Below are 23,181 nucleotides of genomic sequence, written 5' to 3'. Positions count from 1 at the left end.
CAACCCTGGGGGGGGGGGTGTGTCTAGAAAAAGAAGACACGGTCTAACGCAGGGAGTTCCCAGAACACTTGGAGAGAAGAAACGAAAAGGGTGCACCCAGGCACACACTAGGAGGTACAGGCAGAATCAACAGGAAACACAACTGAAATTCTAAGTCAGGAAAGGGTCTTCTCATAACGAGCTGAGGGGGGAATGATGTCAATCCTGTATCTCTTTTGATTGGCCCTGTCTTCTTCTGACTAATTCAGTCCTCACAGTCTGGTGGTCCCATCCTCCCAGGATGACATGGTGGTGAGGGTGGTTAGCACATGACCTGTTATTATACTGTATATAGCAGCAGGAAAGATGTTTGGAACCAGAGAACTGGGGGGGGGGGGGGGGGGGGGGGGGAGAGGGAGGAGAACAGAAACATAAAGTAACTTAGCAGGCCAGGCCTAGTGGCTCGGGAGGAGGGTTGCTGAACTCAAGGCCAGCTTGAACTTGGACTTTTAGACTGGCCAGGGCAACTCTGTGAGACCCTGTCTCAAAATTAAAATCAAAAACTGTTTTAAAAGAACTGGAGATGTAGCTCCAGTAGACTGTGCCCGGCCTCTAATGTGGGTGGCCCTGAAAAGAGGCTGCCACAGTGATTTGAGAGAGAGAGCTGACCAGCAATCAGGGGAATGGTCCTGGGTTACAGGAAAAGGGAAAATGGAGAGGTTACTTGGAGGGGAGCTGGCACTTTGCAACCTGCCGAATGGGCAGAGCTCACCCAGGAGGCAGCTGCTGGCTCTTACCTGCTGGTGTCCAGGCACAGAAAGGCACAGGCAGCCGTTATCAGCAACGTCAGCCCGACTCATATGCAGTGCCAGCCCCAGGAGTCTGCCACATTCTCCAGGAGAGCAAACACAACCATATCATTTCTACTGAACACAAAGCATGTTTTATCTTAGGTATACAGACCACAACTGGCTTCTACCCGGAACAGATTTCCAGGTTACTAATTAACAGCTCCCACAGATGTATTTATGCAAAAACACCCCAGGCTGTTTTCTTCCCTGACCAGCAGACATAATTATATGACAGTAAAAATAGCTCTTTTCTCCTGAATGCAGTTAGAGCCCTGGACACAGTGAGTTTTGAGGTCAAGAATGGGACAGGATATGATGAGATAGTACAGATCTCACTAGTAAGAATTGACTGGTCCATGCCTCACCTCTGTGTACTGAGCACAATGCAGGAACAAAGGTTATCCTTGAACATCTGGAAAGAACCGTGTGGGGAGTTCTGTTAGTGCCGTTGTTCTTATAACACTATGACAAGCCAGCATCCACCTGAAAGTCAATGACAAAGGGTCCTGAACACTACTCCCTTGCTCACACAGACATACTATTTGTCAAAGGAGAGGCCAGAGGTTTCCCCAGAGGAGAAAGGGAGACAGAGGCCGTGCTGGGCTTTATGACTGGAACTCTGCTAGCCTTGGAGACAGCCAGCATTTAGAGAAACACCTTCCTCCCATGATCAGTCAGGCCAGCTTACCACCGAGGCAGTCAAAAAAGCCACCACCGTCACATTCCCACTGAAACAGCCGGCCAATCTGTGCCATAAAACCCTGAAGTGGTTTGGCCTTGGAGGTGAAGCAGGTTTACATGGAGTCTCCGCTCTGCCAGGAAGGCTAGAACATGTTTGATTTCTCACAAACTAGTGAGGAGAACTCAGCTGCCCAAAGCAGTGGGCTTATTTTAGTCGCGTCCATCTGGTTAAGGGGAACTAGAAACAGAACAAAAGCACTCTCAGGGAACTCAGAACAAAAGCACTCTCAGGGAACTCAGAAGTCCACCAGGCCACACACTCACCCTCGGGCATGCTCTTGGACCTTCTGCAACATTCCACCATCTGCCTGTGCACAGCAGACCGGTATCTCACCTGGCAACCAGCCCTGCCAAGGAACACTGCAGAGAAAGGAGAGCCAGCCTAGAGCGGGGTACCCCCAGCCAGCCCAAGGCCACTCTGAAGAAGCAATAGCTTCCCATCTGTAAGATGCACAGTCCCCTCCCTGAGATAATCCACATAGGCCAGTGTCCAGAACACTTCAAGTATTCAGTGTATACTAGCTGCTATTGCTACAGACAGACAGACACCCAAAGGGGGAAAGGCAGAGCCACCCCGCCTCCCCGCCAGGGGCTGAGACATCTGGAAGCACTTTGGGCTTTACTTAAAGCTGACAGAGCCCATACATACTTCAATACAACGGACTAACTTGTTTCTGAAGGACCAACCAGAGACAAGGAACTGAGGTATCAATGCCGGGTAAGTGGGTGACAAGCCAGAAGGGCTAGGAGTGCTGCCTCCCAAGAAATAAAATCCACAGCCACACACCATCCTCCTTAGTACTTATGCCCACAGTTCCAGAGGGCTGGAGTTGGCTGACGTCAAGGATTCTTCTAGTACCCTACCCTCATCTCTCTTCTCTCATGACTAAAGGGGCAATGATCATCAATAAATCAAAAGGATTTAGGAATCCTTTTGTCTTCAAGAAGAACCTTGGTGAGCTGCCGGCTCCAAGTTCTCCCTGGGTAAAACTGCTCAGGTCTTCAATGCCAGTCACCACTCTTTGCCCATAACCTGCCAGAGGGAATTCAGAAGACGTGAATAAGCAGTTTGCTTAGAGCCTGTTATTGCCACTGCCATCGCTGCTATCCAAGCCTCACTTTGGAAGCAAGCTGCAGGTATATATTTAGCTGGTTGTTCTCTGAAGAACTATAAATATTAGTAAGAAGAAAGCACCCATCCAACCAGCCTCAAGAGATTAGAAAAGACAGTTAACCATATAGCATTTTTTTTTCCTTTTTTTTTTTTTTTGAGACAAGGCCTCATTATATAATCCAGGCTAGGTTCAAACTCACAACCCCCTGCTGTGGCCTCTAGACTGCTGGAACTACAGGCGTGTGCCGCCACACTCACCTGCCATTCCCCTTCTCTCGGCTGACATGCTTCAAACAAGATCTGGACACACCCTAACGTTTCTGTAAAGGGGCTGACGGCAGTCCCTGGCACCAGGACCAGCACTTTAGACTGTCGAGAGACCTTGGGAGAGGATCAAGCAAGCAAATGGAGCTCAGAGCAGGGGTGGTGCTGAGTTGTTGGCTAGGGAGATCAGGCCTTGAGCCACAGAATGCACCTTCCCACAGGGGCCTTTTTGGAACCTTTCCTTCAGTTCTACAGCACCAGAACATCCTGCCCACAGCTCTAGGAATGCATGGTTACTCAAAGGCTCACAGAGGGTCTTGAAAGGAGTTTTTGGGGACTCTAGAGTAAGGGAAAGGAATTGTAGTCCTTCACACAGGTACATGATACAATCAAAAACTCATTCTGCTCATTTAAGAACCCACAATACAATCTTTCGGGGTTGTTTGTTTGCTTGCTGTTTGAAACAGGGTCTCATTATATAGCCTGGAACTCACTATCACTAAGTAGACCAGACTGGCCTCTTAACTCACTAAGATCTACCTGCCTCTGCTTCCCAAGTACCCAAGTGGTGGGATTAACAGTGTGTGCCACCATGCCTGGCTTTCACATGCCCGACCTTCACAATTCAACCTTGTACTGCCTCGGTAAAACCCTCTAAGCTAGGCAAGTGCTTGGGAGTTGGTGGTGTGGCTCTGTGGTTAAGCATATGTGAGATCCTGGGTACTATCTTCAAAGTTCAGAGAGCATTTAGATACTATCAAAAATCAAATAAAAACGTAAGGAGATTCTACCTTCAAGAAAAGTATAAATGAAAGGCATAAAAATCTTTTCTAGGGGCCTAGAGAGATGGCTCCATGCTTAACATCACTGTTTGCTCCTGCAAAGGACCTGAGTTCAATTCCCAGCACCCACATGGTGGCTCACAACCCCCTGTAACTTCAGTTCCAGGGAGTCTGATGCCTTTTTCTGGCCTCCATGGGCACCAGGCATGTACATGTTACACATACATACATGTAGGCAAAACACCCATTCACATAAAATAAAAATAGATAAACATTAAAAAAAAAAAAAGCTTTTCTAGGCTGCTCCTACGGTCTCTGGAAAGGGATATCTTAGTTAAAGGGCAAAAGGTCTGACATCAAGAAGAAACCTGGACTAACCCAAGAACAGGACATTGTGAGAACATGTACAATCTGCTCTTCCCCATGCTTCAAAAAGCTCCTAATGTCTAACATGCCAAGAGTGAGTCAGGCCAGCTCTAGGAGGGGGATCTTTTCCAATCAGTATCCCAGTCTAAATGCATAAGCCAACTCCCCCAGCAGGGGAGGAAAAAGAAGAGCATCCTATTGGCTTCCCAAAACTCAAGGGTGGCAGCTTTGATGGCACAGAGCAGCAGGCTTCCTGGCGCAAGCTGGTCAGACTTACCCAGAGCTGACAGGAAACTATTTCCTGGAGCATAGCCCTACTCTTCCAGGAGCAAAACAAGAGGATAAGGGCACTGACTTGAGGACTCGGGGTCCATCCACGGGGTCCCTGCCAGCTTCGCTTAGCTGGGGGGGTGGGAGAGGTAGGCTTCGTCAGTTCTGTATGCCCAAGGTCCAGCTCTTATAGACACAGGCTCACTGGATTTAGGTTATGCTTAAAACATTTGCCATAGTCCATTTATGTCAAATGCAAGTCCCTTACCCTCTCTGTGGCTCCGTTTCCTCTCCTGAAAAGTGGCTACACTTATAGCACCACCTCTTAGGACGGTTATAAAGCTCTTATGAGAAACTCCCTGAGAAGCAGATAGACAGCACCTAGCACAAAACAGAAGAAAAATCATGGCTGTTACTGTTATTATTCTTTCTAAATTAGTCAAGGGCTAAAAGGAAAAGCAATCTTTCCGTAGTGTGTTACACTGCTTTGAGATTAAAAAACAAAAACAACTAGTCAGTAAGGTGCTTGCTGTACAGACATGAGGATGTGAATTCAGAGCTGCAAGACTCACATAAAAAGCTAGTCATGATGGTACATTCCTATAACCCTGGCACTTGGAGATGACGGTGAGCAGGCAGATCCTGGGGGCTTACTGCCAGGCAGTCTAGCAGAAACAGTGAAGTCCAGGTTCAGTAAGAGATCCTGTCTCAAATAATAAGGTTGAGAAACAACTGGGGGAGACAGCCCAACATCAACATCATAGGTGAGGTAGACCGGAGTGGAGGGAAACACAGCATGGAGTCAGCAGAGAAAGGCTAACCTCTGAAAGGGAGACCTCAGTAAAAACTGACACCCATTCCTGAAGGCTCACATTCTCAGGGGCCAAGACACAGCCACTGTCAGCCTTGACAATTAACAGAAACAAGGACATCACAACATCCAGGACACTTCTGAGTACAGGATTAGCTTCAACTAAATCCCCTGCATGAAGACCATGTACTAGATGAATTTCAAAAGGGGCTGCACCAAAGACTGGTTCAGCCAGTAAAGCCTGCTGCCAAGCCTGACCGAGTTCAATTCTCGGAACTCCCGTGGTGAAGTGAGAGTACATGCTGGCCACAGGCTCTGCCCTCACCCATCCAGGCTCTGCCCTCACCCATCCAGGCTCTGCCCTCACCCATCCAGGCTCTGCCCTCACCCATCCAGGCTCTGCCCTCACCCATCCAGGCTCTGCCCCTCACCCATCCAGGCTCTGCCCCTCACCCATCCAGGCTCTGCCCCTCACCCATCCAGGCTCTGCCCCTCACCCATCCAGGCTCTGCCCTCACCCATCCAGGCTCTGCCCAACTCAGGAAGATACAGCGGTGTAACTCAGGAGGTTATTTTAAATGATTTATTTTTACTGTTTTCAATTATGTGCGTGTGTGTATCTGTGTGTGGGTATGTGCATGTGTGTGTATCTGTGTGTGGGTATGTGCATGTGTGTGAATCTGTGTGGGGGTTATGTGTATATGAGTGCTGAGGCCCATGGAGACTAGAAGCATCTGATGTCCCTAAAGCTGGAGTCACAGGAGGTTGTAGCGATCGTATATGAGTGCTGGGAACAGAACTCAGTCTTCTGGATGGGCAGTACTTTCTCTTAACCACTGAGTCATCTCTCTAGCCTCCACAAAATTATTTTTTTTTAAGTACCAGGTTTCTTGGTATAAGAACTCAGGCCTAACCACAGGCAGAAGCCCTGGGTATTAGGAGAGCTAACTAAGCTGGGCTTTGGAAGAAACCAGCTCTTCTGGCCACAGATGATTCTGGATTTGGCTTTTCAGCTACTACTGTCTGCCAGGCTAGGTCCTCACTCAGTAGTACAGACACCAATCCTTGTTGTTTTCTTTGTCAGCAATCTAATGACAATCATCCTGTGGCATATCCCAAATCGTACAGCATCTCTACTTGGACAGCCAGGATACTGGTAGAGTGCGGACTTTGAAAAAGGCATCATTCCTGGGGAGCCAGTTCTCTTGAAAGTGACTTCCATGAAAACCCAAGGGAGACATCAGTTGTAAAGAGGTCTTCCTCGGGTTTCCAATATGGCTAACCACACTGACCACTGGGCAGATGGTGCTAGGTGGCTTTGGGCATTGTGCCACATGGGCGGCTGGTGTGACAAGAGCCACATTGCCTAGGTCTTTGAAGTGCAGCTAATGCCTTATTACTATTCAGAAGGAAGTATCCAGGGGAGATCCCTGTCACCTCGGTGTTCCCAGAACTAGTGAGCTGAAGTACATTGGTCCTGCCCAGTAGAGTGAAGCTTGCAAAGAGAAATTCCAACAGTGTGTGCTCAGCCAGTTTTTCTGAGACTGACGCACTCCATCTCAGGCACAGCTTGGACCTCCTTCATGTTTGTTTGTGATTTGTTCTCCTTGCCCACCACACCAGGGTCCTCATTGTTCCTACTGGCCTAACTATAAAAGGCTATGTGAAAAGTGAAGGAGGATATGTGAGCATTTTGTTCTCAAGATGAGGCAAAGTAATATTGGAGCAGAAAATCTGGGCTGTATGTGGGTAAAGGGAGGCTAAGAATGCAATGAGAGAACTGGTCTCAACAGCCCAAGCCTGCTTTCAGCCAGCAGGCACTGGATGTAGCCACCAGCTAGCCAAGAAAAAGGAAATCTACAAGGGGGGGTTGTGTTTTCATACTCCATTATCTCTGAGAGCTGGGCAAGCCAAGCCCTTCAAAAGGAAATGCAGAGTATTGCGTATAAAGCACGGGTCCAAAGTACAGTGTGTCTTGCTCTCCCAAAGAAGGGGAAAGAGAGGCCATCTTTAGTAGCCTGCAGTCCCCTGCTGTCCTCATGGCTAGACTGTCTTTTTGTTTGTTTTTAGAGACAGGGTTTCTGTGTAGCAGACCAGGCTGACCTCAAACTAAGAGATCTGCCTGCCTCCGCCTCCTGAGAGCTGGGATTAGAACCGTGTGCCACAGCCGGGCAACGGTATTGCATGACTTTAATCCCAGCACTCAGGAGGCAGAGCCAGGCGGATCTCTGTGAGTTCGAGGTCAGCCTGGTCTATAGAGCAAGATCCAGGACAGGCACCAAAACTACACAGAGAAACTCTGTCGAAAAATAAAAAATAAATAATGTGCCACCACACTTGGCTAGGTTGTCTTTACATAACCTACAGGTACATAAGACTTAGCACAGTTACCACACTTAAAGTGCTGGGCCTACCTGGTGCTAAGTCCCCAGGAGACTCCTAACGGCCATTCTCACCAGAGGGAACTCACCAACAAGTCCTTTACAACTAACTATGTGCTATTGCTAATGCTGTATTTAGAGGCTATTCCTTCAATGCAAAAGGGCCTAAAAGTTAAGAAAGCAGCTTGAAACTAGACAGATGTAGGCACCAAGTCAGGCAAGTTCAACTATCTACTATTTCAACAGACTGTAGGAAAGTCATTTTATTTTCTCTCTCCTCAGGGGCTGCTGCATGGGTTAAGGACGATAATGTTTACAAAGCACTCGAATAAGGTCTGATTAGACACAGTAACATTTGTGACTGGCCCTAAATAACAAGATACACATAGCAGGTGTCTGCTGAAAGAGTGTGGCTCCAAGGTTATACATTTCTTAATCTTTTAAACATATTTGTGTGTGTGGATAGGTGGGGGCCCTGAGGAAGTTGGTTCTCTCCTCCACCATACGGTCCTGGGGCTCAAACTCAGGCCATCAGGCTTGGTGGGAAGCACACTTACTCACTGAGCCATCTCCCCCTTAATGTTTGTGTAGTGGGTAGCCATCCCAGCATTGGCCTGGAAGTTCCAACCCCCATTGAGGCTTCGGTAATGGTCACGCCCACAAGGCAGGGCAGAGGAGGAAGCGGAAGACCAAGGATCGGGAGGAGGTCGCTCTCTCTGGGTTCCGGGACGCTGGACGCTGGAGGTAGACCGAGCAGAGTTCTCCAGAGAACACCGCCGGACTGCCCTATACCTTTGCCAGACCCTGCAACCTATCCCTTCATTTGTAAGTTACCCCACAAAATAAACCTCCCTTTTAACTACGTGGAATGGCCTTAATAATTTCACCAATATGTTTGTTTGTTTGTTCATTTGTGTATAAGAGGCCACATGATACACGGAAGCAAGTCAAGCTTTCGACCAGAGTCCCGAGGGACCACAGCAAGACCTTATAGCTTCTGTGAGTCCATGGTCTCATGGATGTTGCCATGTGCCCTGTTTTGTAAGAAATCAGAAATTAATCAGCCCAGAACCAAGGATTGCAATAGGTGCTCTGTGAGGTGGCCAGTGCCAAGGATCCAGGCTCCCGAGTCGGACTGCTGCACCTGAATCTCAGCTCTACCAGATCTTTCCTGCCCAGGGGCATGCTGGCCCTTACATTTATCCATATGGCAGTGATAACAAGAAGGCTTGCCTCAGAGAGTTGCTCTTAGGACTAAATGAGTACATATGTAAAATCACCCATCATACATAACTAGTCAGCAAATATTTTCTGTTATTTAGCTATTATTTATTCTTTAATAAAAGAACTTCTTAATATTTAATATTAAAAACAAAACAAAAACACTGGCCTGAAACTTTTTGTTCTAATGGCTTTAATACAGGAATTGATAGCATCCAGCTCTCTAACCCCAGGCTGCATAGAAACTCAGAAATGAAGCCTGTCCAGACCAGAAGTTCTACTAACTCCCAATTCCATCAGCAGGGACACCAGGACACGTCCTGGAAACCCAGGACCTGACAAAGTGGGTTAGGAAGGCCTTTTCCTTCTCTGGGTTCAAAGGCAATGATCCACCAAAATGTTTAACGATCCAGACTCTACAGCAGTGGTTCTCAAGGGAGGGTGATGTGGAGAACATCTAGTAAGATCTGGAGACATAACTAGAGAGCTTCTGCTGGCAGCCAGCAGCTAACGCACAGGAATGCTGCTGGTCATACTACAATGCTGCAGGAAAACACTCATAGAATATTTCTGGTAGAAGGGTAAATAATGCTGAGAAATCCTGCCCTACAGGAAAGTTGCCTGTAACAAATACACAATGTTATCCACGATATAATAGCACAGTGTCAGCCAGATACAAAGGACATGTGCATGTACGCAAGAACTGCCCAGGAAATAACATGAGAGTGACTGGAGAGGATGGGATATCTGATCATAAGTGGAATTTTTTAAAGTTCTAAGACTATTATTAGTATGTTGAGACTGAAGAGAGTGGGAGCTGGAACTCAGTAGGATATGAATGCCCACAGCTACACCTCTCAGTTCAGCTTCCTCAGACATTCATGACTGCTGGCGTCTTTACAATGCTCCAGGCTCCCACTATACAGTAAATACTCTGCTCTAGTCTCAGACCAAAAGTGAGTAAGGGACAGGAAGGAAGTGTCCAGTCTTTTCTGTAAAATCAAGCTGGCTCTTCCAGTTTCCCTCTGTGCTGTCCTACATATCTCTAAATGATTCCTTTTCTCTCTCTTTTATATTTTTAAATTTTTGAGACAGGATCTCTCTATGTATCTTTCTATGATCTGTTTGCCCTAGAATTTGTCATGTAAAGCAAGCTGGCCTCAAACTCAGAGTGTGCCTGCTTCTGCCTCTTCCCCCCTACTGTTGATATTAAAGGCATATACCACCATGCCCAGCTAACTGTTCATTTTAAAATTACTTCCAAATAGTTACTGGGGAATCCAGTAGTGGTCAGTCAAATTGGACAAGATCTACCATGATGCTTTTAGATCAGAAAAAAGAATTCTTTAACTAAAGGCAAGGTTATGAAACTCTGAATGAAGACAGCAGAATGAAGGACAGAAACCTAACTCCAACTGGGAGGTGGCCACAGTCATGTTAAGGACTAACGCCACAGACCCATGGGAAAATGCAAAGTCTTCCCCATCCCTGGGCTCAGAATGGCAAAAGCCTTTCTCTGGTTCAAATGTGAATGTTTAGGAAAATTGACCAGTGTGTGCAAAAACTAGCAGCTGTGGCTTCTTCCTCCCAGGTGTTTACAAAGAGTAGCTAACCCTCCCTCCCCTCACACTGAGCTGTATATAACAGCCATGCTGAGGTTCCAGGTTGTGTGGCAGTTGGAGCCATTACATCAGCGTGCACACAGCCCATGTGACTCCAGCATTTCTGTACATATTTCTGTACTTTCCTCATTCCCTTGCTGTCCCAGGCAGGATATGAACACAAAGAAGTCGCAGGGACTACCTCGAACCAGCCATTCAGAGAGGGGTGAAGATGTCCCAAGCAATACAGAGGAAATGGTATTTGTAAAAGCTCTGTGGGAATGGGTGCCTGGTGAGACCACAGAACGAACACTGAGCCTGAAGCAGGGTACACCAGGGCGGGTCTCAGGTCCTCTGAATGCTGCTATTACTCTAAGACTCAAAACTTGAGGGAAGGCTTATGGTGTTTTATATTCAGCTTCTCCCACCTGACACATGCAGTGACAAGTCCCTGCAGTGGGTGGAGCCTCCACCTTAGGAGGGCAATGGAACAGAGCAAGGAGGCAGGAGAGGGCTTCCTTCCACATCCAGGATCAGAAAGTTTCTCTGGTGCAGAGGAAGTTTCTAAGATGACCATGAGGATGAACTAGGGTCAGAGCCCCTATCAAGTGCCACAAACCTTGGAAGGATCCCATAAGCAACCTGTCTTCCTCCAGTTGAGAGGCCAGAGCAGTCGGTCCTGATGGCCACCAAGAGCTCCATGTCTCCATTCTAGCAAAAGGATGTGTCCAGACCCATGTGCTGGGTCAGGCAGCAAAAACATCTGCACCTGTGACATGCCCAGATACCATCTTAAGAGATGCTGTTCAGGCCAGGGAGAACTTTCCCAAAGGATTCCACTAATTCTATCATTTGAGCTTTGGAACACTCAAACCAATGTCCTGGGATAGGAGTTAAGAGATAGGAAGGTGAGGGCTGGAGAGATGGCTCAGTGGTCCAGAGCACATGCTGCTCTTCCTGAGGATCTGAGTTCTATTCCCAGCACCATCAGGTGGCCTAAATTGCCTATAACCACAGCCCCGAGGGATCTGACACCTCTGACCTCTGTAGGCACTCATGTGCACATACTCCTCCCCATACACATAATTAAAATAATAAAAACAAGTCTTTTAAAAAGAGGAGAGAGAAAGTCACTCCCCAGACTTCTCCCAGCGTAGTGGAGATGTGACTGAGGGAAGAGTTTTAAGGATCCTGAACACGATGAACAAGGATCACTACAGAGGGTACCTTGCACAGCAGCCGCTCTCGCTATTAGACAGAGAGCGGGATGAACCGGGAGGCCAAGAAGGAAGCAGCACTGGAGGCCCAAGGCACACCAAGTGCAGCCACAGCCGGATCTGGAGTAGGCCGGCAACAATGGAGTAAGCAGAGTCCAAAGGAGCTGGCCGACTCTCCTGGGGGTGGGGGTGGGGCAGCCAAGGCAGAGCCTGTAGAGAACAGGCTCCAAGCCACACACTGCTATCAGATGCCTGCTCTGCCCCTGCTAGCTCACATCTTGCATAAACCAGCTTTTCCACTAGACTCCACTTTACAGGTTTAACTGCCATGCCGGTTAGACGATGAGGCTATGGATGCAGGGCTCAGCACCAGGCCGGATGCATGACAGTAACGCAGTAGGTTCAGTCCAAGTAAGACGGGAGGAGAAGGGAAGGCTGGAGACAGAACTGCACGACACCCCAGGGGCACTCAGAATCCAGTAGTGACCCCAACATGAGGAAGACCCTGCAGGGATGGTGACACATGCTTTCAGGCCAGCCTAATCGACATGGCGACATGGCGAGAGCCTTTCTCAGACAACGACAAACAGAAGCCCTGGCCTTCAAGGAGCTGATATTACATGGGGAAAGGGACAGCAATGTGCCAGTAAGCAGTGTCAGGGAGGGAACAGAGGGGTTTGAGCGCTGTACACTAAGGACTAAGGGAGAAAGTAGCAACTGGAAGGCCGTTCTAGCTATAAGAGGTAAGCAAGAACCAAAAGAGAGCAAGGCTATAGGGCAGACACAGCCCGGGGGCTGGGAACAACCTGTGCAGAGGGCCAGTCCTGAGGCCTGGCAACTGCCCCGGGGGGGCTGTCCAAGAGCACAGCAAGCAGCAGGCTGGGGACTGAGAGGGTGGCAGCAGCCAGCTCACAAAGGGCCTTGCTAGGTACCCTGCAAGGACCCCAGCAGGGTCTGGGTAGGAAATACCCAGCCGGGGTACAAGCAGAGGGAGGAAGACCAGCTGCAGGTGAGGTGACTCGGACCATCCCCCTTGCCCCAGGCCAGTGGGTCCTGCAGAACAATCTGGAACTAGCAACCTGTCTCTCCTTTCTAGAGCATTTCCTGCTCTCTCCCGCTGCTCTTCCTCTACAGACAAAAGCTAAACAGTCCGCTGATGTGTTCGATGCAGTGGAAGTTGCATTATTTATTTTTTTTACCATGGGTCTATAACCCCATTTTTACAGGATAGGAAGCTAGCGTTCACAAACTAGATAAATGCTTCTTGGAGTACTAGATTAATGTGGCTTTTGGTGTCACTATTCAATGTCCTTGGGAGACATTCTGTCATCTGACACCTAGCAAAAAAAAAAAAAAAAAAGGAAGCACCAGACTGTCTAGGCTCGGGAGGCTTCTCGGGGAACAAAACTGCTTGATCCGAGTTTCTGATGAAAGACAGCAAGAAGGCTCACACAATGCAGGCTGCAGTCCCACACCCAGGACAATTAGCCAGAGGGGTCAGAAACATCACGTTCCAGTCCCTTCTACCCTCACCCTGACTGATGAAAGCAGGTGAGACCTCAAGAATGGAGCGCAAAGAGAAACACGCGTCTCCATCACCTCCCCACAGTTCTGACTCGCTTTTTATTAGCAAGAGAAGGCAACCCCAGAAAACACACTCCCATTCCTTCCCTCAGATTACAAAGGACCGAAATGGGGTCAATGGGAGGTTCCCAACTTAGAAACCTAGTTCCAGGGCCAATTGGGCTTTGTAGCTCCACATGGGCATCCCAAAGGATGGTGCTCTAAGTAGAATCCATTTTAAATCAGTACGTTGTCAGATATCATAGTCCTGTCCTAGAAGACTATGTATAAAACCAGGTCTTGTGGCTAAACAGAAGGAGAAGGATCTCAGAGAGAGAATGGGGAGGGCCAGTCACCTAAAAAAAATTCACAACCATCTTCTGGGACATTTCCATTCGCCTAATACGTATTTACTGAGTTTTGCATGTGCATGTCCGTTCTACGTGTCCATACATACCTATTTATACCATGTACTCAGCACTGTTCTGGAAGAGACAAGAGAAGAAACTGCCTTTATGAGACTTCCAAGTGGAGGTGGGGCGTAGTCAAAGACCAGAGAGTTGAAGAAACTTGCCTGGATTTTAGAATTAGGGGATGCAAGTCTAGTTTACCAGATGCTAATTTACTTCTGCTATCAAGAAACTAATATTTTGCCAGGCAGTGGTAGCACACACTTTTGATCCCAGCACTCAGGAGGCAGAGGCAGAGGCAGGTGGATCTCTGTGAGTTCGAGGCCAGCCTGGTCTACAGAGTGAGTTCCAGGAAAGGTGCAAAGCTATACAGAGAAACCCTGTCTTGAAAAAAAAAGAAAAAAGAGAGAGAGAGAGAGAGAGAGAGAGAGAGAGAGAGAGAGAAAGAGAGAGAGAAGAAAGAAAGAAAGAAGAAAGAAAAAGAAAGAAAGAAAGAAAGAAAGAAAGAAAGAAAGAAAGAAAGAACGAAAGAAAGAAACTAATATCTAGCATGGTGGTGCATGCCATTGATCTCAGGACTTGTGAGGCAGAGGCAGGCAGGATCTCTGGATTCGAGGCCAGCCTGGTCTATATAATGAGTTTCAGGACAGCTAGGGCTACATGGTGAGACCCTGTCTTTAAATAAATAAATAAATAAACAAACAAACAAATAAATAAGGAGAGGGAGGAGAAAGATGAGGAAGAGGGTTAAACTTTTGGCCTTTTTTTTTTTCCCCAGAGCTGAGGATCGAACCCAGGGCCTTGTGCTTGCTATGCAAGGGTTCTACCACTGAGCTAAATCCCCAACCCCTGTTTGTTTTTGAAGACAGGGTTTCTCTGTGTAGTTTTGGAGCCTGTCCTGGATCTCGCTCTGTAGCCCAGGCTGGCCTAGAACTCACAGAGATCCACCTGCCTCTGCCTCCCGAGTGCTGGGATTAAAGGCATGCTCCACCACTGCCAAGCACTTTTGGCCTATTATAATTACCAGATATTTTATTTTATATGTCTGTGTTGTGAGGAACAGTTTAGAGAGAGAAAAGACAGATAATTTCCTTTAGTGGGTGCTTCAGAATTTCTGGAAAATCTGTGTTGAGTTTCCAGAACTCAAGGAAGACATGTGCTTGGATTGAAATCAGAGCCTTCTGTCTTAGTCAAAATTGAGTTAGCCAGGAGTTCTGGCTCACACCTGTAATCCCATTAAGCAGGAGGAGGACTGTCTTAAATTTGAGGAGACTAGCCTTGACTACAAAGTAGGACCCTCTCTTAAACACAACCATACCTTCCCAAACAAGACTGGTAGATCACTAATGGTTTTGAGGTATCAGTTTCTCTAAAAGGAGGGAGTTGGCTTAGGAAGAAATGATGAATGGGTCCGTGTGAAACTCAAACTTAATAATGGCTGCCTAGCACGCTCCAGTGAGGACTTAGAAGCCAAATCCAGGCACAACAGTAAGACTGATAATGGATTAGCGATGTTTGCTGTGACTCAGAACCTGAGTAGACCTGCTGCTATGATTAACCTGGGGTCACCTGAGCAGGAGTTGTTTTAATTTCATAAAGATTAAAATCCCTATTCATGACCTTCTCACAGTGTACAGAACTCTCCTCAAGGACAGAGTGCTTATCTTCTCTGTAGCCGGGCAGGCCTCGAATGTGACCCTCCTGTCTCAGCTTCTCCAGCAGCCAGAACGGCAGACACCCACCACCAGGGCTGGTGCCTGTTTTCTGACACAAGGTTAGAGATACTGTCATGTTCAAGTCTTCACTCAACTGTTTCTACCATTGCATGTCCATAAGAATCTACAACTGTACAGGATTCACCTGCCTCTGCTGGAACTGTTTCCAAAGATGGTCTATTTTGCAAAGTGATGCCACCATTCCCTCCTCAATCAAGGGGTGGTCTACCTACCCTCTCTTGCAATGGAATATACACTAGAGAGTTGTGACTGCTTACACTACAAGAGTGGGCTGAAGCAGGGGATAGGGGTGCATGCCTGTAACCCTAACATTCAAAAGGTGAGGCAGGAAGACTGCAGGCTGAAAACCAACCTGAGCTACAGACACATAGCAAGAACCTGCCTTGAAGAGTACGGTAGAGAGAGATATCATCCTGGGATTTCTGAGGAGCAAAAGGAACATAACAGACTACCACACTGTGATTAGATGTGGTTTAGGGAAATCTAAGTGATCTGTACTACTTCTGCAATGTTTATGTGCATCTGAAATTATTTTAAGATACAGTTCAACAAGAATTTTGTTTATTTTTAAAGGAAGATTTGGGACCTAACTTCCCTGAAGCTGCCCATAGAGGGAGGAGGTGTGGGGGGAGGGAGGGAAGGAAGGAGGGGAGGGGAAGGGAGGGAAAAGCAGAGGCAGAGACCCCCAGTGCACCAAAGTGTTTCAACAACCCAACTAAGATGTTTTTGGTTGGTGACTTATTCATTTATGGGGGTCTTGTTAAAAATGAACCAGAAGCACAAATTTCCACCCAAATTTAAAAACCTGACAGAGAAGGTGGCTGAACTGAATGAAACCTTTAAGGGAACTAAGAAGTCATGCATGGCCAGTGAGCATGGAAAGCCCGAGGCTGGTGGGGAACACACAGAATAAGGGCACCTGGGTCCAGACTTAACAGTCTTCTTAGGCTGCCTTGTAGTCAGTCTGCCCCCTGCTTCTCTCCCTCTCTGCCCCTTGAAGCCACGTGGAGAGGAGCAGCTCTCTCTGCAGTGCGGGGTGAAGCACACCAACAGCATGACTTGACCTTGATGCAAAGGCAGCAGCAATGTTGGTGAGACTTACCACAGGGCAGAGAGGGCACACTGGTGCCTGGCATGGTAGTGCAGGTCTGTAACCCAGCATTTGGGAGACAGACACCAGGGGATTAATGCATTCAAGGTCATCCTCACATAGTGAGTTTGAGGCTAGCCTGGACTACATGAGACCCTGACTCAAAATACAGGCAGGGGTTGGCAGGGAGCAAACACACTGTTATTATGGTCTATATCATGCAGAGGAGAAATGAACTAACCTTTCCTGCAAAGTCCTATCTAAATTACAATTATGATCTCTAATAGCTCAGAAGACCAACATGTATACTAAACTACCACTGATGGCAAAAAGCCTTAAATTCTGGTCGGGCAAGACCCAGCTGCCAAACCTGTCTCATAGTCGATCCTGTGCTGGGATCCTTCATACTCTTGGCTAAGTGCTTCTGTCTTGAGCTCCCTTTTACTCAGCATTCTGCTTATTTACCTGCCCACACATCTTAAACATATTTCAGAGTCCCTTCCCTCTATGTTGTACGAGAGTTTATGCTCCCAGACTTCCTTTTATTCCGTTTGGATCAGCACCTTTTATCTTGGAAGCCGTCTTTCCTCGGGTAGCTGGTGGTTCTCCATTGCTCGTTAGTGATAAGGGCTGAGGTTCTGTTACATGTACTCTTACAGTCTTGACTAAAACAAATAGTAAGAGCCTAAGCTACTGCCGAAAAAGCAAGGCGACTTGATTTGAGCCCTGAGGAGCTAAGCTGGACATAAAATGAACAGTGAACTGGAGAGAGGAGACACTGTGAGTGCATTAGTGTACAGTGATGTACATGGGAGGTGGTGACAGGTCTCATGCAGATACTTTATTTTGATCTGCAGAGATGTGTAGGACAGGATGGGACCGACTGGGAATGAGGAATGAGTGCCAAACAGTAGTAACAGGCCTAGACCACATACAGACTAATTCAATGATGGATTTTTATTTTTATTTTTGCTGTGTGTATGTCTATGTACCACGCGCATGCCTGGTCTCTGCAGAGGACAGAAGAGGGTACTGCATTCCCTGGAAATGCAGTTACAGATAGTTATGAGCTGCCATGTGATTGCTGGGAATGGAACCTGGGTCCTCTAGAAGAGCAGCCAGTGCTCTTAACTGCTGAGCTTTCCAAACCCTCCAATGGTAGACTGTTTAAGCTCATGTAGTTATTGGCTGAGATACCTGGTAGTCTTGGATATGAATCTATTTGATTCGTGGGAGAGATCCGAACAGCAAAATAAATCATCTTCCAAGACTGGGAACTAGTCTACCCAATGAAGAGAGATGCATACAGAGTGCCTCATGCAGGCAAACCAACACTCTATTCATGAAAGTGAGACCATCGTGGACATCCCGGCCCTAGCCAGGCTGACAGCTGAATTCAATCACACAAGAGACCCCACAAGAGATCACACGAAGTAAAAGAATCTCCCTGTCTGTCAGCTCACAAAATAATGATAATACAATCATCACTGTTTTAAGTCGTTGAACTTTGGGGTGTATTGTCCTGTAATAAGCAGCTGAAATACGATCTCCATAAACCTCAGACTCTACCTCTGTAGCATGGAACTGAGGTCACAGGCTTGTTGTCAACATTGCACAAGAAATACTTGTTGTTATAGCTAGGAAAAATCACAAGAGATTCTAACCCTAAGTCACAGGCTTGCCCTCTGGGAGGCCTTACTCCCACGGGCACTTGCACTTACGTGATTTCCAGAGGCTGGTTTTCTGAGACAGAGAAAAGGCTTTGTTTTGGTCGGCTGGTTCTGTTTGTTTGTTTTGTTTTTGTTTTTGTTTTTGTTTTTGTTTTTGTTTTTTTTTTTAGTTTGGGCTACAATTTCTTACTGAAAATCTATTTGTTTGTGTGTTTATTTGCGTGTGTGCACATGCACCTGTCACAGCTCAAGTATATGAAATCAAAGGAACAACTTGCAAGAGGAGGTTGATTAAGAATGGCTGAAGGACAGCCCCCTTCCTTTGAAGAAGGAACCATTTCCACCTGTGCAGCTATTAACAAAAGGAACTGCAGTATACACTGAACTACAATAGAAAGAGCTGGGGTAGATACATCTAAAATCTTCTAACTGGAGAGAGGGCTTCACTTTCCATACGAAGCTCAGATACATGAACAGGACAGCCTATGGTTCTGACTGGAGATCCCAGAAACAATTCCAAGAACCAGGGGTGACACAGTCCCCCAAAGGCTCACTCTAATAGTGAACTCACCCCCAGAGTGCCAACCCAGGTCTGGGCCCCACGGGAGAAAAGAAGCTGACCAGCTGGCAGCACCTTCTTTGTTTGGGTACACAATGAATGCAGGTAGTTAATGATTCACAGTCACAGGAAAGAATGCTAAATTGCTTTCAACTGCATTTGTGAATTCAATTATGATTGGTCTTTTAATCTTAAGAATAAAGAAGCCTTTTCTCAAAATGGCTGACATCAATACTAATTAAACCAACAAAAGAGAATCAAATCTGCATTTTCTGCATGAAGTCCACCAAACTAAGGACACACTTGTTCTAGACAAACTGCATCAAACTCTAAAGTCATCAAATGCACACTAGAGAGCAAGCCTGGGAATGGCAAAGCTGACCATGAGTGTCCTGGGTGAAGGGTGAAATGCCAGACAAGCACTGGGCAGAGTCTACAGACAAGCTGGGCGCTGCACAAATTTCTTCTACATAACCCAGTAAAGTACAACCCCTAACTAGACACCGCGGAGAGTGCATGCCTTGATTAACCATAGGATACGATTTGCAGAAGGTCTTTCTCAGGGGTAGAGCACTTGTTTAGCATACACAAGGCTCTAAGTTTTGCTCACAGAATTATTGCAAGGATTAAATGTTGATGTACATAAAGCTTTCGGGACACCATTTGGTATACACTAAGCGCTTGATGAGAGCAGCTATTCTATAAACCAAAGGGTTATAAACAGTCACGAGACATGTATGTAGCACAATGCTTCTCACCATGTTTTATTTTTAATCCCACACTGATTGACAGTTTTTGTAAAGTTTGGTTACATGCTTGACTGTCAGGAACGTCAAATTGCTTTTTTTGTTTTTTTAAGATTTTTATTTATTATGTATACAGCATGTATGATTGCAGGCCAGAAGAGGACACCAGATCTCATTACAGATGGTTGTGAGCCACCATGTGGTTGCTGGGGATTGAACTCAGGACATCTGGAAGAGCAGCCAGTGCTCTTAACCTCTGAGCCATCTCTCCGGCCCCAAATTGCTTTTTTTTTTTTTTTTTTAAAGCATTTGCTCACTTTCTTTGGTTCTCACAGTCTAATAACCGTTCAACTGCCCAATGAACTGCCTTGAGCAGCACTGTTCTAACACACAGGAAGGACTCAGAACTAACAACTGCAATCTCAAGCAGCAGATCAAACAGAATTATGTAAAACAACCCTAGCACCAAGACTCGAGGATGACTTGAGGGCCAACAAGCTTGCAGATAAAATAACCCCAAGAAGCTAAAACAAAATAAAAACAGCTGCAAGAGAAAGATACCAACTGGTATTTTCCCCACCAGTGCTGTGCAATAGTGGTTCTCAGCTTCAACTTGACCCCTCTGGGGTCACATCTCCTGCATATCAGATATTTACATTACAATTCCTAACAGTAGCAAACTTACAGTTCTGAAGTAGCAGTGAATAGTTTTGTGGTTGGGGGTCAGCACAACCTAAGAACTGTATTAAAGGGTCGCAGCATCAGGAAGGTTGCCAACCACTAGAGGTAGCCCCTGGAGAGCAAGTTGGCCAGTAAGTCATCTCCACAGAGGGTACAAGAGAGAGGCATGACGGAAGAAGACCGAACCGACTGGGGCCTCTTGAGTGAGAAACCACTCTGAGCCATCAGCACCGGACATCAATCAGAAAACACAAAGGTCAGAATTTCTTCCTTGCCAACAAATCATGCACACACACTCTCTGGTGGGTGACACTGAAGACATGCACATTCCCAAATTCACAGACACCCACCTGTGGTCTTAGGAGGCTCCTGAGGTCCACCCTGCCAGCCGTACTGTGGATATCCTTGATAGGGGTACCCCTGAGGAGGTGGGTAGGGGTACCCCTGAGGAGGTGGGGCTCCCATAGGCCCCATTGGCTGTGGTGGGTAAGGTGGGTATGGGGCTGTTGGGCCGGGGCCCGGATATGGTGGAGGGTTCTCTGGGTTCATCAGGAACCTGGCAATGCACCTAAGAGACAAAGGAAATAAAAATGATTTTCACATGGAAATCATTAGGAAACATTTTTTCAGCTGGTGAGATCATTTACCAAATGCCTTAAAGGTGCCTCAAAGACTGGAAAATCTCTAGCCTTGTCCATCCTGGTTCATTCTCATCATAACCACCAGGCTATTATCATACATATCTGCTTGTTTCCCTTCTATCTTCCCTTCTATTCTGGATCACAGGCTGTGACAATGAAATCAATCAGTTCCGGATCACCACCATGTCCGCAGAGGCCTGCCTAGTGCCTGCAGTCTCCTAAATAAATGTGTTGAATGAATAACAAGATGCTTTGTTTTTAAGATCCCTGAAATGTCCACAAATGTGGTTGGACAGCTTTAAGATAGCAGAAAATCTAAGAGCACTATCAACCAGATCAGGAGACACTGGTCCAGTACAAGAAAACCCTCCAAAAAACAAGGTTAGCCTACAGCAGTATCTCCTAAGGGTCGGGACTGCTAGCAGTGACCAGACACGCTCCCTGCCTCAGGCTCTGGGATAATATGGTTCTTTCCAGACCTACTGCTCTAAGCAGTGAGCTGTCTATGGGGAACGCGGAGCAAAAAGTTTTCCCCAAGCTTTCACACTCCCAGGAATCCTCACTTGTGTTCACAAGTTCCTGTGTGCAGTGGTTGTTTCTATGAGGGTTGTTTCTATTAGCTTCCTAGCCCCTAAGCCCATTAAATAGTCTCTTGATTGGGCTTGAACTTTGAGGGCCAACATATTGCTTTCATCATCTCTACAATCTCCACAGTGCCTGGCACAGAGACTTCCAGATTAAAGCAAACAAATCATAACTTGGGAACAAAGTATATTCTACATGAGTCACAAAATGACGTGTTATCTGTGATACTGTACTGCCTTACTGTTAGCCATCTCCTAGACAAATATTTAACTTTTCACCTATTTGAGTATCTTCTAACCTCAATTAAATAGTAGGAAAGAGTCTAATAATTACAACTTAGTAATCTCATTATTAATTCTTTTTTAGACTATGTAATCAATATTAAGTGATTTCATGAAGGCCAGAATAGTCATAAGGTTCCCTAGGGATTATGGATTAAAGTAACAGATTTTTCTGGTTATCTATATAACTTCCACATTCCTCCTTCCAATCAGATTTCCTGTTAGATACCATCAGTTCTTCTGATAGCTTGAGTGCTTCAAGAGAAGCTCATCTCATGCTAGCTCCAGAAGAATTCAACTGCTCAGCCGATCAAGGTCAGCATCTCCCTTTGCATCACAAATGAGACACAGAACTCAGAACTAAGCTGGTCATAAATGCCATTTCCTGGTCACTGGGACTGGTTCTGAAGTGGTTCAGTCAGTAGAAAGCTCTTAACATGCTTACCCAAGCTCCCCTTGCCATTAGCACAGACATACAAAGTCTACGAATGCTACAGCCAACAACAGAAGAGGGGCTCTCTTTCAAACACTGTGGAGGGTAGGGACCAACACCAGAGGATGTCCTCCACACATGCATCATGGCAAGTGTGCGCGCACACACACACACACACACACACACACACACACACACACACACATACTGCACATCCCAAGAACAAACAACAAAAACCACCCTTGATTTTTCCTGTTCTCTGACCTCTGCTGCATGCCAACATGGCAACCCACCCTACACTAGGAAGCCTTTTCTCACAGTGACTAATACTACAAAGTGTCACCTGAAAGCAGACACAGGGAAACACTGAACACTTGTGTATTTTGCTTCTTCTCCTACCAGGAAGTCTAGTTAACACAGAAATCAATCTCATTAACTCACATATGACCACACCTTTATTTATTTACTTACTTACTTATTTACTTATTTTGGTTTTTCAAGACAGGGTTTCTCTGTGTATCCCTGGCTGTCCTGGAACTCATTCTGTAGACCAGGCCTGCCTCTGCCTCCAGAGTGCTGGGATTAAAGGCATGGGCCACCACTGCCTGGCTCCCATTATTTATTTTTAAATCACCAAAGTAGAACACCACCAGCCAATGTAACTACTCTGCCTGACATTCATTCTATGTGACCTAACTCCATTAGAATTGTGTTTTAACTGATCCACCCAGCAAGCCTACACCTAATGTCCATTCTCATTCCAGGCAAAGTCAGAGGCTATTTTTCCCTGAAGATACTCTTCTGAGAACAAGTACGGTGGAGAAGAGAACACGGAGAGAAGTATGGCACCGCCATACTTCGTGACTCTTCTCAACCCGTGTTTTCACCCTCACTGTCCTGTGTCCTTCTCTCCCTGAGGCCCTCAAACACTACTCCACATGAACATGCCTTTGCCCCTCAGTCACATTTCCCCCTCATTTTTGATGTGCCTTTCCCCCTTTGTTCAAGGGAGGGGGGAAGAATCTGTTCTTTGAGACACCTACAGAAAGCAGAAGCCATCCAGTGGCTCCAGGAACCATGACTCCCTCCCCTACACACACTCCTGCATTTCCCAGGCAGCCCACCTTACAGATGCAGAGACAGGTCTACGTCCAGTTTCTTCTAAACAAAAACAAACAACAACAACAA

At 46.6% G+C, this 23,181-nt stretch overlaps 1 protein-coding gene across 2 annotated transcripts in view; it reads right to left on the bottom strand.

Annotated features, from left to right (window-relative positions):
- Cystm1 (cysteine rich transmembrane module containing 1) overlaps positions 1 to 23,181 on the bottom strand; it is a 61,488-nt gene that overhangs the window by 20,217 nt on the left and 18,090 nt on the right. For both annotated transcript variants that reach the window (XM_036204808.1, XM_036204809.1), the window contains exon 2: positions 20,404 to 20,621. In XM_036204808.1, coding sequence (XP_036060701.1) covers positions 20,404 to 20,602 — 199 coding nt within the window. In that variant the 5' untranslated portion in view covers positions 20,603 to 20,621. The remainder of the gene's footprint in view (positions 1 to 20,403; positions 20,622 to 23,181) is intronic.

The sequence above is a fragment of the Onychomys torridus genome, chromosome 13, assembly GCF_903995425.1.
Source record: "Onychomys torridus chromosome 13, mOncTor1.1, whole genome shotgun sequence".
Lineage (NCBI taxonomy): Eukaryota > Metazoa > Chordata > Mammalia > Rodentia > Cricetidae > Onychomys > Onychomys torridus.
This window is presented reverse-complemented; position numbering and strand designations above follow the sequence as displayed.